At 39.0% G+C, this 16,817-nt stretch overlaps 1 protein-coding gene across 3 annotated transcripts in view; it reads right to left on the reverse strand.

The window, feature by feature from the left end:
* Window positions 1-16,817, reverse strand: part of SH3D19 (SH3 domain containing 19) — a 91,445-nt gene that overhangs the window by 23,918 nt on the left and 50,710 nt on the right. Inside the window, exons 4-8 of one of the 3 annotated variants that reach the window (XM_074905618.1) lie at window positions 13,608-13,648; window positions 12,648-12,690; window positions 11,292-11,439; window positions 10,856-11,057; window positions 9,256-10,242 (exon numbers count right to left, since the gene is read on the reverse strand). In XM_074905618.1, the coding sequence (XP_074761719.1) occupies window positions 9,256-10,242; window positions 10,856-11,057; window positions 11,292-11,439; window positions 12,648-12,690; window positions 13,608-13,623 (1,396 nt within the window). In that variant the 5' untranslated portion in view covers window positions 13,624-13,648. The remainder of the gene's footprint in view (window positions 1-9,255; window positions 10,243-10,855; window positions 11,058-11,291; window positions 11,440-12,647; window positions 12,691-13,607; window positions 13,649-16,817) is intronic. The other 2 variants (XM_074905615.1, XM_074905617.1) reach the window with 2 other exon arrangements.

Raw genomic sequence — 16,817 nt, forward strand, 5'->3', positions numbered from 1 at the left:
AATCTAGAAATATGGTATTTATTTATGAACAGCCTCATTAAAAAACTTTTAACATTTTAATTAAAAAAGCCTTGGCATTTTGAAAGAGCAGGGAAGACCAACAAGTACATCAAGCTCTGAATTTTTTTTTTTTTCCCAACCAAAAATAGTAACTTCAGAGAGAGAAAACACTGTGTAATACAGAGCTGCTGAATTACAGTGTAAAGGACTGCCCTCCCATATGCACACGACTTGGTGGTCACAGCTCTCTGGGCTCTGCTGCCGCTCCCCCTTGCCAGGTGATCTGCCTGCAGCCGGCAGCCCCCTCTGCCCATGCCCCCCGCTCTGCCCATGCCCCCCGCTCTGCCCAGCTCCTGCTGCCAGCGCACAGCTGTACCAACAGCAGGGACAGCGTGCTGCAGGACCCGTGCACGTTCAGCCCCGCTCAGGTGTCCGCCTCCCACTAGCCCCTTGCTTAAGGCTTTCTTCATAAGCATATCCATCACGTACAGATTTGCCATGGAGGTTTGTGCCATGGTCTCTCTTGTAGACAAGACATCTACCTGCCTACAGGCTCCCCAGAAATCTGCCTGGGTACCTTCGTGTCACGTTTTAATCATGAATCAAAGCACATCAATTCCTTTTGTCATACTGCTTGTACAATAGCTTTGAGCATACACTTCAGGTAGAAAGGATCATGACAGGTCAATGATTTGTCTACAGCTAAAGGTATACAGGTTATAGTTAAAAGTAAGCTCTGCTACCATCTAGACAGAAGATGGCTTCATCATGCTGTGCCCAAAGACACTGGCACATCCAGAAACTAGGCACAGGCAAACCACAATGTTTTAGAAGGTAAAGGTAAAACTAACATCTTGTTTAAATTATAAATTAGCACTAGTCAGTAAAAGGTTTAGGTCTCTTCAGTGAAAGCTGCATCAGAGCAAGGATTTTTCTAGAGGACTTGAAAACACAGACCACAAGAAGGGTGCAAGCATTCCAGCAGTATGGTCATTACAAGCAACAAAAATCCCACTAAGAACAAGCCTGCAGTTCTAATCTTCTTTCATTCCTTTACACCTATGTCTTGCTAGCTACACTGCTAATATTTGAATTGCATTAAAAAAAGATTTATCTAATCTTAACTCTTACGCTGGTCTTTAGAGTGACTTCAGTGCAGCTGAAGAAGAGAAAAAGCAAAAGCAGGCTTTCTTCTCTCTTTCCATTATCTGGCAACTCTGTGACAAATTTGAGAAGTGACCCTGGCGAGGCAGCAGGGCAGCGGGGCCTCAAAGCTGCACTGGCCAGTTGGAAAGCTGGAGACACAGAGTGAGCAGAGAAAAGGTGATCAGGGCTAAGTCCTGGGCTCCTTGACACAGCAGGACCGTAGGGCACATGCTGGCACACGGAGCACCTCTCAAGGTAACGTTCTGCAGAGGTTAAGGAAGTTCTGCATGAGCAATGAAGAAACAATTTTCCAAAGCCTCCATCTTATAAAAACATAGACATCATGAGAACAAGTGGAAATGCTGTAAACACCCAAAATAATCACAGATCTGTATTCGTGTAAGTTTATGGGAGATTTAAAATTGTTCAAAATTACTGTTTGTCAGCTGTTAATCATTGCTATGTGTAGAAACGGTTTTCTCGACCAGAGAAGTTGGCAGAGGTCTCTAAATCAATAAATCCGAAAAGTAATTTTTAACCCTGAGAAAAGTCATTTCTAAAGCTGAGAAAGCCATTCGATGAACCTTAGTTTTCCACTCATTATCTTATGTTCAATTACATTGTTGTCACTTCATAATTAGTTCAAAACTCATTACCTTGTTTGTGTTATTCCACTCCCTAGTGCTGGGTTTGCAGCAGAAATTGGCTGAGTAAATGACTGTGCTGTTTTGTGCAATGGGACTGACAACATATCAAATTTTTATGTTGTTTAACAACAATTGGGCATCGTTTGAGCATAATTCATGGAGGTGTGAAAACAGAATTGTTAATATACTCATTTAAAGCTTCTCAGCTCAAGGAAATTAATCTGCAAGGCAATTTTGATAACATATCAACAGACTTGTATCGATTTTTTTTTTTTTATTAAACTTTTACAATGATGCTTAAAGCCTGTGTCTTCCTTAATCTCACTTTTCTACAGCTTCTGTTTCAAAGGTTTATCTGCTTGTTTGCAGGAAAGACAAATGAAAGCTGTGTATTCAAACACACTATCTATCTTTTACCTGTTTAGGAGAGACTTTTTTTTTCCCCCTCACTCTCATTTACCATCCTTGTTTAAAATACAAAATTGGGAGGTTACAGAACAAACACTAGGTTTTACCCACATGAGCAAGTGAGATGGATATCTTTCTGAAATATTTATTGGTAGTCTTTAAGTAAGTGGTAGTAAGATGATAACAGATACCTCAACATCAATAAGGGGAATCTCCAAACCAGATTGGGAAATCTAAAAACACAGAATAGTAGTATCTGATGTAAAGATGCTCAGTCCTGCAAGAAGTACTCTCAGTACATGTAAGAACAATGTAGTATGAAAGGTGTTGGTGCTGACATTACAACACTTGCCACTACAAGAAGTATGTAACTGTGATTACTTTCAATGTTAAATTATTCGGGAGTATTCAGGAGTAGACTTGGTATGGCTTCAGACTTAAAATTGGAGCAGAGACGAGCAAAACTGCTATCATACCATTCTAGGATTTCTTTCTCCTCAGCCTACACAGGTTTTTCATGACTAGCCCAGTTATTCTGGTAGAGGCTATGAATGGACTGTGTGGTCCTGATTCATTCAAAGATTTATAGTTCATCAGGCCAAGATCTGCTCTACCTGACATGGCACATATTTAGTCAAACGGGTACTTGAGTGGGCTGGTAAAAATCACTTATACTTAACACCCTTTACATACAGGTAGCTTTTCCAATGTGGTTGCCAAAGAATTCGTTTTATTTGTGCACCTGCTTATGCTGCTTTATCAAAAGCACACAACACTGGAGCAAGCACACAGCAATTTCAGAAAGTTTTATCTTGAGGATTATTCTTCCTCCCAGAAACATTACATCCAGATGCCAGAACAGAAATTTCAAACTTCCCACACATTAACAAGATCTTTTAAAAAGAGTTGTGCAAAAACTCCAGCAACATTTATTGCTACTCAGAGCAGAGAAAATGTAGTGAACTACTTGCACAGGTTTTAGGCATTGTTCCCGGTTTACTGCTGACATCTAATGGATCACCACAAAAATCAAGGCAACTCAAGGCCAGAAATCACTATTTTTGAGGAACGAGTCCAATCCAGAGAATGAAGGATGTTTACAGGATACATGCGGAATTTGCAGAAGGAGCCTAGCCATCAGTATGACAGAAGTGCACAAGTCAAAGAATTATGTAGAGTTCCTTATTCTCTGTAAAGTATAGAATAAACAAATGCTGAGAGATGCAACAGAAGATCCAACCTAAATGTACTTGTTGACAATGCAAGACATCCTTAACTGAGCAATGAAATATCTCATTCACACACAGTGTTATAAAGTTGGAGAGCAGAAAAAATAAAACCTACTACTGGAATAGCAAAATTTCTTGGGCTATTGTAACACTTAATGGCAAGACAAGCATTTATGGGGTGGAAAACTACAGTGCTACATCGTACAGAGACAGATACTTCTCCTGAGCTTTCAGCACTTCTCGCACTTCTCTCTCAAGCTGTGGGAATGCCCACACTTACTACCCATGTGCATCTAAAAGCACAACCGTTTGGTTCATTGCTAGCTTGTCCATACTAGTAAAGGTGATAATAATTACACCGCCTTTGGCACAAAAGGACTGCTTATACCAGCACGAGCTATTATGTGAGAGTTTGGAGACTATTCCTACATTCTTTTGCTAGTTGAAGTAAGGCTAGGATAGTTCAGATTTCAAGAGCCTTCAGGAGGTCTCTAATCCAATCTCTTGCCCAGAACAGGTCAACCATGAGGTCATGTTGTCAGAAATTGGTTGCATAACCTGGCTTAACTTCAAAAATTGGATGCCAGAAGGTATCTGGACATACAGTCGGTGACAAAAAACCCAACAAACCCCCAAGTTACCCTGGAGGTTAAGAAACACCCTTGTCCATTCTTGCCAGATGAATGAATGTTTGTTCATTGGCAAGAAATTGAAATGCCCCAAACAGGCAAGCTGCATATCTCCAAAGCATAGGATTGGTGATGAAAAGCAGTAGGGCATACAAAATATTTTTAATGAAAATGTGAAGGACAAGGGAATTTATGTTGTTTAAAATATTTGTCTACTCTAAGAATTTCACAAGCTTTCCGCAAAGGAAAAAAATAATATTCTTTCTAAACATCTCTTTTAAATAAACATTTTGTTGTTCTTTGAAAATCTTTCTGATCAAAGAATATCTCAGTTTTAAATGTTACTGTAAAACAGAATTCATCATCAGAGAAGACAGTTATTATTAAGAATTATTAAGAATATTATTACTTGTGTGTTATCACTTAACAGCATCTATAGACCTGGAACTCAAAAGCAAATTCATTAGCATTTGACAACCTAAAGGGCTCCTCATCTATTATGTAGCTATGATTTAATAACATTTTTTTTTTTCCTGAAACTAGATAGAAGGTTCTCTCCTGTGGCAATAGTGGAGTCACTTTCAAGCTCCCTGAAGACTCCAATTTATGCTTACTAAGCAAACACCTGTAGCATCTCATGAGTTAATGGATGCCTGTTACCACATCTGCTGGAAATTGCCAATCTTGCAGCAAAACCAACAGGACACAGCACAGACCCATACCACCACTAGTCCACCTCATAGTAGCATGTCTTCAGGTAAATCTGTTTTTGTTGGGGTTTAAGCCAAATAGCAGATTAAAATGGATGAGACAGCTCACTCTTATAGGGATGATACTTTTGGCAGTATGTAAAAAGGAGACAGGTAACTTTAAAGTAACTACAACAAGAGTAATTTGAAGTAACATAGCAGAACCCTAAGAAAAGCTGTATTATTTTGAAGATATGTCTGCACTAATCTATCAATGAGAAATATTTCAGTCTTTTTTTTCTTTTTTTTTTCCCCTTCCTGAGGAAGCAATTAAAAACAAGCAGCTGGGCAATAACCCCACAGCAGACAGATTTGGAGTTACTCAAGCAGCAGTTTTACTGATTTAACTACAATGTCACACAAATTCAACCATTCATACCACAGGAAGTAATAATATATATAAATGGATAGCAGCACTGGTTTGGTTGCAGTATTTTTGCCATGAAGGCAGAAATGAATGTTTATACTGCAATGAAGTAGATAGATAGATAGATAGATAGATAGATAGATAGATAGATAGATAGATAGATAAAACAATTAAGAAATGCAGTGGTCATATTACCGATAGAATTGAAATACAGTAATATGATGAAGATATCAAAAGAGCTGTCTCTTGCTGGTAAGCTAAAGCTCTCTCTGAACTACTTTTCAAAGCATTTGGTTTAAATTGACCCCTGGTGTATCAGGCATAGAGCAATCAGTGAATGATATGCTGTTTTAGAGAGAGAGAGAACATAAGAGAGAACAGTAACTCTCCATATGCGAAAAGGAATTCTAGCAAGATCACCTTCAAGTTTTAATTTAAATGTGTGCTTTAAATGCACTGTTACCTTATTTTCTTTGTCCAACATAGATCCTCAGAACATTTAGCAAGCAGGCACACTACATGCTTTAACATAGCAACTAATACAAGTTATGGGTAAATTCATGGATCTTCTGAAGCCATGGAATTTACACTCAGTTCAACTTGCAATAGGATTTCATTTCTCTGTAAAAATGGAACAACGAGAAGAGAGCCCACCTGAAAGATTACCAAAAATTTTAACCTTTAACCTTCAGGAACTGCACAAATCCCTGTTATCAGCTACAAGAGAAATGTAAAAATACCCCACATGACCCCAAATATCACAACTGTCACCAAAGCATTAGCACCTCAAGATTTAGAGTCCCAAACAGATGCTTTCAGATTCTAGATAACTGACTTGAACAGGAGTAACTTCGTTAAGATACAAATGGCTTTGAACATTATCTCTAGCCTTTGAATCCAAAATTATGGCACTTAAAACTGGCACCAATTTTGGCTGATTAGGAAAGGAGCAGTTCTACAGATTTGTCATTCCTTACTTCTTCCTAGCACTTCCCTTGGGCCAGCATCAGAGACATGAGTTGGATGCTAGGTTCTGCCCCAGTTTACCTCTGAATCCCATAGCTGTTGAGCTTCCAAAGCTCCCACATACTTTGAATGGCAGAGTGGATGCTGAAAGCTCTGAAAGGGGTCTTGGTACCCAAAGTCTCTATTGGCACCAAAACAATTCCCCCTCTTCATACAGGCTGGACAAACATAAAATCATTAATGTTTGGATAAGGACAAGTTGATTCTACTAACAGCTGCGCTGGTGGAGATGCTGTCAAACACTGATGAAACCCATGGGATTGCTTGAGGTAAACTTGAAAGAAAATCATTCAGCTAGCTTTGGTAGTTAAACCACCAGTTAAGCACTGACAGTTAAACTGGTGCAACTATAAACTGGTTTGTTGCCAACACTGTTGATCTTAGCACATAAATAATATTCAAATATCACTACTGTGGAGATGGTAGCCTTCTGTTAAGAGGAAGCTGATGTCTTATGTCAGCCAAATAAATTGCTGTGGAGACTGAATTTGTTTTGCCTGTTTCACCTTTTCATTCATATGCTCACTTCAACTTCTGCGCCCTCTCCATCATCAACTGAATGCTTCACTTTCTTACTTTTGCATCAGGCATTAGCAACCACTGCAGCGATCAATCCATCCATTAGTCTAAGCACCAGACACGTTTGTGCTGTATCACACAAAAATTAAGTTTTGTGAATGCTGTAATCTGTAATGCAACGCTGCTCTTTGACAAACAAGCTGTTGGTGCTTAGTTTCAAACACCACTGCATAAAAGCCTTCTTCCTTTCCTAGGGTTGCCATAACAACAAGCAGAGTGCTGTCATTTTGCTAAGTAATGACAATGACAAATATGTAAGAAATGCAAAGGTCTAGGGAACTGGGAGCGAGATTAGAGCTTCTCTTCCTGCCTTTACAAAACATTTTACTATGGATTCATCTTGCAAATCCTAAACTGTTCCTATGGGAACATGAGAAATAGCTAGTGTTAGTGCTCTGTGTTGCCTCATTTTTCAGAAAGTCAGTGTTCTTCTTGGGGATGCTTTGTCAAGACATAGCACGCATTAGTAATGAAGAGTACAGGATATGATCTTGAGCTCACAAATGCTTGCAAAAATCTGGAATGAATCCTAATTTTACAGGATAATAAAGTGATAATGCTGTCAGGTCTTTTTCTCTTTAGTAGGTAAGAAGGGGTTGCAGTAAAGATGCCATTTTATTGAATGAATAAAATCACGGACAGGTGACTCAAGAAGCCAGGAAACTATTATCTGAATAATTCTTCTGTAACCATGAGAATGGAAAGTATTTTCTTCTTATTTAAATGACAAATAACACCTAGGGCACCAATCAGAAAGATGAAGGCTGACGTTCTTATAACTTCATCACGAAAGCTAATTTTTCAGGTGATTTTCATCTGGGATCACTCAACCTCTGATTTAACAGAAGATATAATGGCTTTTAATTTTTCCAGCTTGGGGGAAAGGCAGTCCTTTAATGTACATAGCCAAAACCATCATGGTACGCACTTTCAAAATTCTCTTTTCTTGCCTGCTACTCGGAAGAGTTACACTTTCCCTGTTTATTGCATCTATGAATCAAAATAAAATGACTGAAACTACAAGTTTTACCCTAAATGCACAGAAAACAAGTCATCCCTTGTGCTTCTAACTTTCTTCGAAAACCATCACATGCACAGTGGCTGTTCCACAACTCAAGTCTCCAGACATGATGATCATGACTCTCTTCCAAGCTAGACACTGTCAGTCATACAATTCCTTGACATAAGTACGAAATGCCTCTTCAGTCACTCCTGACCCCCTCCAGGCTTGGTATAGCTTCTGCAGAGTTCCTGGAATCTGTCAGTCCAAGAAAAAATGGACTTGTATCTACGTTGAGCTAATCACTTCTCCTGCAGATCTTCTGTTGCCTTATTTCACTGCTTTCATAAGCTCCCCTGAGATCTATACATCCATACATACCTATCTTAACAGTTTAGGGCTTTAAGGGACTTTCTACATATGCCTTGTGGTTTTTATGCCAATACAGAGGAGAAACACTAACAAAGTGGAACTTCATCTAACAATATAATCCACAAACTCTGAAGAAACTGCATTTGTTAACAATGATTAATATAGATTTACTATGACAACTACACAGCATCTATGTTTCTCTTTTCAGAAAGCTGAGATATTTAATGATAAACGAGGCTAAAAAATAATATTAAAAAATCGTAACTAGTTCCTTAAACAAGCATTTTGTATGATATATCATCTGTTTTAAAGCAGAACTCTCCCTGGATGGCAATGGGACTGGTGAGCTAAATTGGGACATACGTGAATATTAAGAGGGAAAAACCTATTGCTGTAAAATTTAATTACAGCCCATCCTGTGTTTTCAACTACCTAAAACAGCATAAAAACAAACAAAAAAAAAATCGACCCCAAGTGGTTAACGGAATCAAACAAGGTTTATGAAAGGGATGTAGTTGCAGTAATTAATCTGTTCATGTGAAATGATTATTTACACTTCCTAGAAAAAAACTGAAGTTATGCAACAAGAATATTGTCGCATGACAAGACAAGACACAAGGCTAGGAAAGAGAAAATAAGTAGACACTGGTGAGATGAGCAGAGTATCCCACTATGTTTGATCACAAGTTTCTCTAAATGCAACAAACGTTGCTGCTTCTCTAGATGACTAGGTTTCCACTACAGAACTTCAGGCCCTCAAATAAATTAGTCAGATTAGATGGCAAGAGAGTAGATGTCCCCGGTTCCCCAGAGAGAAATGTGATACACCCTGGAGGTGACGTCTAGTGTATAACATCAAGTCTTTTATCATAATTTTAGTAATCATGTAATAAATCCAGCAGGCAAGTTCTGAGATTTATATAGCCTTGAAACCTCCTGAGTCTCAAAATCCAAGTAATTTCACAGTGATCTTGACATAATAGAAAACCAAGAATTTCACATACACACATAAATCCCATCAAGACAGGTAGACATAACTCACACAGGATCATACACTTGCACAAAATAACCACAGTGACAGTTTAAAAAAAATTTCTCCTTACCTGCTGCTGCTTCAGAACTGATGCTATCTTTAACTACACAAGATGGACTCAGGGTCAAAACATCATCATCAAAACTGATCAGATCTCCTTCCACGTCTTTGTTTTGCAAAGCAGGTGCTGAGGAGTTGGCTGCAGGTGACAATTCCCCCAGAGACTTGAAAGCTTTTTCTTGGGGAGATACAGAAGCCCTTGGAGGAGCAGCAATTGGTTTTAGTGGGGCCAAAGAAAGGGCAGGATTTTCTACGTAACGTGTTTTTTTAGGAACGAGAGGCCTTGGAGCAGGAACAGGAAATTTCTTTTGTCCATCGCTGTTCTCTGCAACTGATCCACTCCTTGCATCAAGAAAATCACTACTACTACTTTTAACGAGGCCAGGTTTTGGCTTCTTTGGCAATTCAGGTTTGGTTACAACATTGCTCCCAGCTATTTCAGGTTGAGGCTGCAATTCCTTGGAAGGTGTTGATTTGCTTTCTGTCCATGCATCCCAGTCTCCTGAAATTCTGCTTACCCCTGGCTTTGGAGCAACTACTGGCTTCTTTGCAGTAACAGGTCTTGGGGCAAATGAACGAGGGGCAATTTCTGGCTTTTTTGATAATCCTGAGGTATCAGTAGTTCCTTGGGATTCAAAAACTTTGATCCTTGAAACAATACTATTTTGGCTCTTTTCTGTACTCATGCTGTCCATCACCAAGTGATTGTCTAGTAAGCTATCATCTAAGAGAGGTGACTGCTGAATTGAAGGCTGCTGCCTTTTTATAGTAGACTGGTTCACTTCTCCATTGTCTATCTTACTTTCTGTACTTTTGACCACAGGTCTGAGATTGCTTCTTGATCTTGGCTTTGGCACAGGACATATCACAGCATTGGGATTTTCTTGGCACCTCTGACCTTCAGAAATTTCAAAGACTATTAAGGGATTCTCATTTTCTGAAGGAGACCTATTCAGTAGAGATGCAGAAGGCCTAGGAGGTTTAAGAGGACTCTGCCCTGATAACAGAAAAAAAAAAAAAAGACTTCAGTTATCTATTCCAGAACACTATTTCTGTTATATTTTTGCCACCCATCAGGATGGTAAACATAATGGTTTTCAATTCAGGACTTACTGCTGCTTGTGAAACTGCAGTTCTCTTTCTGAAAAGATGAATGAAAAAATATACAAACTCTAGGAAGAAGCTGAAGATTGCTGAAATGCATGGTATCTACACACTGTGAGTTCATAACTACTTGTTAGCTCACAGCATGAGGGGCATGCAAGCAACATCTAGACCAAAGAATATTAGAGCAACTTTCCCAGCTTGGTTGGCACAGTTTTCAGTCTGAACATATAACACTGCTTCTATTCTGACTGGACATCTGAGCACCTCTGGCCCCAAAGCAATAGCCATTATGGCTGAATTGAGAAAAACTGTTAAGATTTAATTATAGTCTGACTGTGAATGAAATGGTAGTTCTTCAGAAAAGAGGATTTTTCTAGAAATTTGCAGCCATTCACAGAAATTTAACTGTTATTCATATTAAATGCTGCACAGACCAATAATAAAGAACATCTTCAAGAGACGGAGTAAGGTTTTAATCAGTGAGAAATCCAAAACAGCCTCACCTGGATAGCCTGAAGACTCCCAGTGTGTAGGCACACTAGTTTTAACATTACTTCCTGGCAAATGGCTGATTAGTTCCTCTGGAAAGTCAGTTTGTGTTGCAGAAGTAGTGGTATGTCTAGGAGCAGCAGCATTATTGTTATTTGTTGTATTGACTTGCACTTGATTGATTTCTTTTATCACCTGCTCATACGATGGTGGAAGCTACAAAACAGAGAAATAAATATTAATGTTCCTCCAGATGCGATCCTTTAAAAAAGAAAGAAAGAAGCATATACATTTAAAAATACTGAATTAACATATGCAGAGGAAAAGAACACTGTCATAGTCTTTCATTCAACGTGATGAAAGTCCAAGCAAGAAAAAACTCTGTTCCTCTCTAATTTAACATGCTTTTTACCTTTGTAAATCAAACACACCTCCTAAATTCATGCTCACCTCGGCTGGAATATGCTCATTTCTCCTCCACTGAGCATGAGATGAAGCAGAAGGGAATCCTAATCCATGAGGAGCGACAGGGCTTGCACCTGGAAACCAGGATGACGGCCGGAGGGGTTCAGCAGCAACTATTGTAATTTCAGGACGCCTGGAAATGAAGGCAGAGGGGAGTAATTACCTAAAACATTTTAGAATAATTCTTTTAAGTATAGAAGACCAAGGTTTTCGCAGCATGGAAAATCAAAACAGCTCAGGTCTTTTTGATTTAACCAAAGATGTTTTCCCATGATTTCAAAGTAACTTACCTGACCTTTACAAAGCATTTAGGCTTCCATTCAAAGAACCTAATTAAATGCCTAAGCCAAAAAGTAGGTTTATTGGCTTCAGTGAAATAATTTGCATGCTTAAAGTACTTAAACACAAGTGTAACCCAATTAAATGGAAGAAGTCTTAGTCTTCATGAGATAATGAGAACTAATCAGGTGGTTGCCCTTAGCCTGCTACAATGTGAAAACAGTAGGATAGTTAAACCTGCTTCTGGCTGGCTACCTAAAACCTTGTCTGTCCTCAGACCTCTAGGGAAACCTCCCACTGGGCTGAAGTGGGGCAGAGCAAGCGTCATGACGCCTTTGGGACAGGGCCTATTTGCTTATAGCATCCAGTACAATAGCAACTTCTGTGATAGTTAAGGACCCATAGGTACTACCCTTGTTTTATCACTGTAACAACTGCTTTAGAGCATAAGCTGCAGTGATGGCCCACGTTCCCAGACCATGGTCCCCAGAGTCTCACGCAGAATACACTTTGAGAAGTGAGTTTTGTGGGTAGATGAAGAATCTGCTATAGAAGCCTCTGTCCGCTGACAGAAAAAACCTGCAGAAATGTAACTTCTAAAACTATTCTAAGAAGGATTAAAAAAAGGGGGCTACAGTTCCTTCACACCTGAAATAATGGCAGACTCAGTTCACCACCCCTCCAGGTTTTTGACTCGTTTCTCAGTACCCTTTGAGAAACTAGAAGGAGGCCTGAAAGTGTGCTTATTTTCATTGTGAAGTGATCCAGTAAATAGATGTCAGGAAAGTAAAACAGTTCTGTGGAGGTTTGATGGTTGGTTGCATTCTTTGTTTGAGAACATACACAAAAGTTGATGAGAAAAATCCTCAAAGTCAACCTACCCTGTGCTTAAGAATCACAGTATTTCCATTTTATTTCAAGTCTAATTTGTTTTTAAACACACTAAGGACAGAAAGAAGGAAAAAATAAACTAGAGGAGAAAGCAACAGAAAGTAATACTGTGACGCAGTCTAACGAGTGTTACAGTAACACCTAACTGCAATATAAATAATAGCATCATACCTTCTATCCCTCTGCTGTTCACTATGGCTAGAGGTCCGAGAAGCTATTTAAAGAAAAGAAACAAAAGTTTTAAAGAGGTTGAAATATACTGTCACAACAGTAACACAAGGACAATAACAGAGCCATTACCAATCGTCTGCCAATGAAATGGAGAACATACAGCATCTGATCATAAATTCCAGATTTTAAGAGTGGCCAAGTTTAAAAAAAAATAGCATTTGTATTAAATATGAGAACTTTTTAAAAGGTTCAGGGTGCAGTTTCATAATCAGTTTAAGTCACTCTATGTCCAAGTTATCACCAAGAGAGATGGTCCTGTCCCCTTCTTCCTCACCACTGTTCCTGCATTCTGCGTTGTGGTGACCCTAGAGTTGAAACTTCTTTTTCTTTAGTTAAAACAATCCATGAATAAAACAAAAAGAAGTGTTAAACATGTCTGGGTTTGCTTTTGATGGCTCATTTCTGAGATGTGTTCTTTAATCTTTTCTTAATGCCTCTTTTTGTTTGTTTTAGAGAAGATAAAAGTACTAAGGCATAAATTTGTAAGAAGCTATTTCACCCTCCTTTATGGAAAAAGTTAAATGTTCCCAGCTAGAAATTTCCTAAAGTTTAATCACTTGTGGATTAAAAGTCAGCAACATTTTTTGTGTTTTTTTTCCAAACAATGTGTTTTAAGTTACATAAAAGAAGTGAATCCTGACCTCTTCATTTTTCTATTTTTGACATATTCAAATAGTTTTTGTCAAGGGCCACATTATATTTTCATTTTGATTTCTTTAGAGAGAAAAGGAAATTATCTGAGGGACAAATTTTTGCATAGCAAATGCAATTTAGGAAGCAGTAGAGTCTTATTGAGCAAAAGCTGACAATTATGCTGTTCCTGTGTCATCACAGAGTCATTAGCTGGAATTGACAAAGCCTACTTGATTCAAGAGTTGCATACTATTGTGTCAGACATACCTCTTCCACAGGGCATTTTTGATGTGCGCTATTCATAAGTGCTAGAGGGAAAAAAGAAGGGGTTACAGAGGAAGAAGAGAAGGTGAAGGAGCACAAACTAAGGCTTCAGAGTGCCAGAAACCATGATCAAATGGGTTAGTCACACAAGGACAGCGCACGTGCCAGTGTTGTAAGAGGACAACTGTAACATCTATTCACAATATAGCATCTTAAAAAACTAAAACAAAAGCAGATTTTATTTCTGGTCTCATGCTGATTTTAACAATGGCTACTCAGAAGGTTCCCTTGTAATAAATTAACCATGAAGAATGTAACTGAATATGGGAATGTTCACTGTATGGCTCAACAAAGAGCCACTGTAGAAATGGGGAGAGGGAAGTCCAAATCTCTCTGAATGCTTTATTTAGTTTAAAATCATGGTTTATTTGGGTCTGCACTTTTTCCCTTCCAAAAATAATGGGTTACACTGAGAAGTTGATACAGATGCAAAGAAGCTGGGATTCCATAATTTATACTCCCACCTACCAAAAAGGTATGGGCAGGCAGCTTGATCCCAATAAGGGGCACACCTCAAAATTTCGAGCATGACTGCACATCTCCTAAGCCAGTTCTGTAAAAATTTTTTGGCTAAAATAAGTAAACTTCACCTTCACTTTCTTCTTCAGAGATCTTAACACAGCACTGATCTTATACACACATTAAAGAAAAAAACAAGCAAACTGACACAAACCAATCAATTCCAAGATTACTTTTGCAAAGAGGATGGAAGAAAGTGTTTGTTTGGTAAACGTATTCAATACAACTGCTTGGAGTATAGCCGAATTACAGTGATAAGGGCATTAGAAATAAAAGCTAATTAATGAGCGATATAAACCTCAATTGATAATCATCTTTCATTCTTTCTTTATTTCTAGCTAAATTCTATATGCTGCTTTCTCTTGTGAGACTCTAAAAGACTCCTATTTATTAAAGTTGTTAAAACAAGAAAAACCTAAAAAAATCTGAAAGACCTTCTTTCTTAACACAGGCAAAAAAACTCTAGTGAAGCATCTATGTAATCCATCAAACTCCAAATTTCAAGTAAACTCACTTGAAAACAACACATTAAAAATATTTATATAACTGTACTAGCAGATATAAATATGTCTCTTCGAAAGGGCTAACAGCCAAGCCATCATGTATGTTTTCAGAATGTACTCATTGTGTTTGAAAAAAAAATAAATTCTCCCAGGCATTTATGGAATCAAGTTACTTCCATGTACATAAACATTTAATATAAACATTTATTTTTTAAGGACCTTGAGCAAGTTCTTCCCTCCTTCCATCACCTGCTCCCCTCTTTTTGCTGTCATGTTTTTGTTTTAACTACACTTTTAGAAAATCTTTTGGTTTTGGAAGCTCTTAAATCTGCAGTAGGAGCACAGGTGAAAGCTACTGCATCTTCTGCTTTCATGTATTTCTTGGAGTTCCACAAATACTAGGGAAAAGAAAATATAAACTTTCTGAATAATCCTTGCCCCCAGATTTGCACAGCTTTTATTCCTTTACCATTTCAAATAAATGAATTTAAATTCAAAAGTGTATGAGAGAAGACATGAATTTTTAAAATATAGCATACACCTGATTTAAAAACATAAGAAAAAAACCCGCAGCCATTTTTCTGGCCTTGCGGTTGTGCTGGGTTTTTGTGTGTGGCAGGGTTTTTTGGTAGCAGGGAGGGGGCTACAGCAGTGGCCCCCTGTGAGAAGTTTCTCAAAGCTCCCCCGGCTACAAGTCAGACCCACCTCTGGCCAAGGCTGAGCCAATTAGCAATGGTGGCCGCACCTCTGTGATAACATATTTAAGAAAGGGAACCTGGTAGGAGGAGTGGGAGTTGGGAGGAAGATACCTATGCAAACACCAAAGTCAGTGGAAGAAATGAGGAGGAACAGGGGGAGGTTCAGCAGTACAGAGACCCAGTCTGCAGCCTGTGTTGAGATGGCAGGCCATCCCCCTGCCGCCATGAAGGTCCATGGTGGAGCAGATGCTGACCTGCAGCCCATGGAGGCTCCCACACCAGAGCTGGCGACCGAACCCAAAGCAGGCCAGGACTCTGAAGGAAAAAGCCCTGGTTGTTGTAGTCTGGTGCTGGGAAGAATGCAAGATGTAAGACGGATCCACACCAGAGCAGCTCAGGAAGGGCTACAGCCCATGGGAAGGACTCAGAATTCACATCAGAGAAAGTGCATGGAGGACTGTCTCCTGTGAGAGGGACCTCACACTGGAGCAGGGGAAGAGTATGAGGATTCCTCCCCCTGAGGAGGAAGGAGTGGTGGGCCCGACTGCACCCCCCATTCCCTGCCCCCTGTGCCACTGTGGGCGAGGAGATAGAGAATTAGGAGGAAAGCTGAGCCTGGGAAGAAGGGAGGGGTGGGGGGAAGGTGTTTTAAAGATACAGTAATGCTTCTCACTGTCTTACTCTGTTAAGTGTTGTTGTTGTTAGTGTCTGAATTAAATTGTTATTTTTCTTCACCTAATGAGTCTGTCTTTTGTCTATGGCTGTACTGGGTGTATCATTCCTCCCTGTACTTATCCTTTTGCTTTATTTTTTCCTTCCCATTCCTGAGGGGGAAGGGGTGAGCGAGGGGCTTTGTGGTGCTCTGTTGTCCTCTGGGCTTAAACCACAACAGTGGTCTTTTGAACCTGTAAATCTATTCCTCATTCCCTTTGTGGATTGCCTTGAAAAAGCACACTATTAATTTTTCCCCAAAACTTCAAATTTTGACAGCTTTAAGATTTGCAAAACCTTTCTTCCATCAGGGGAGTGAAAAGAAATGCATTTCAGTGCTGGTTTACATCCTGACAACTTGTTGGCTCCTCAACTTTCACACTAAGAAATGCTTAATGGTGAGAATTGCTGACATTTCCAGAAGCATACACTTAATGGTATTTAAGTAAAAGGTAAGCAAAGCAGTTAAAGAAGGGTTAGGAGAGGAAAAACTGACTAGATAAAATCCACACTTTTTCATCTTATTGGTCTCAGGGGAAAGGAAAAAAATGTCAGATCAACTTATAATGTCACTATTTATTTCCGATAGTGTCAATGAGGCATCTAAATGCTTTTAAACCAGTATAGCAGAATTTAAGCAAGTAAAGGATTAATGGTAATACCGTAAATAGAGGACAGATCAGTGATTTACAGATTAATTTTCTGTACATATTTCTTACAGG

This window comes from Athene noctua, chromosome 4 (genome assembly GCF_965140245.1).
Source record: "Athene noctua chromosome 4, bAthNoc1.hap1.1, whole genome shotgun sequence".
NCBI classification, from domain to species: Eukaryota; Metazoa; Chordata; class Aves; order Strigiformes; family Strigidae; genus Athene; species Athene noctua.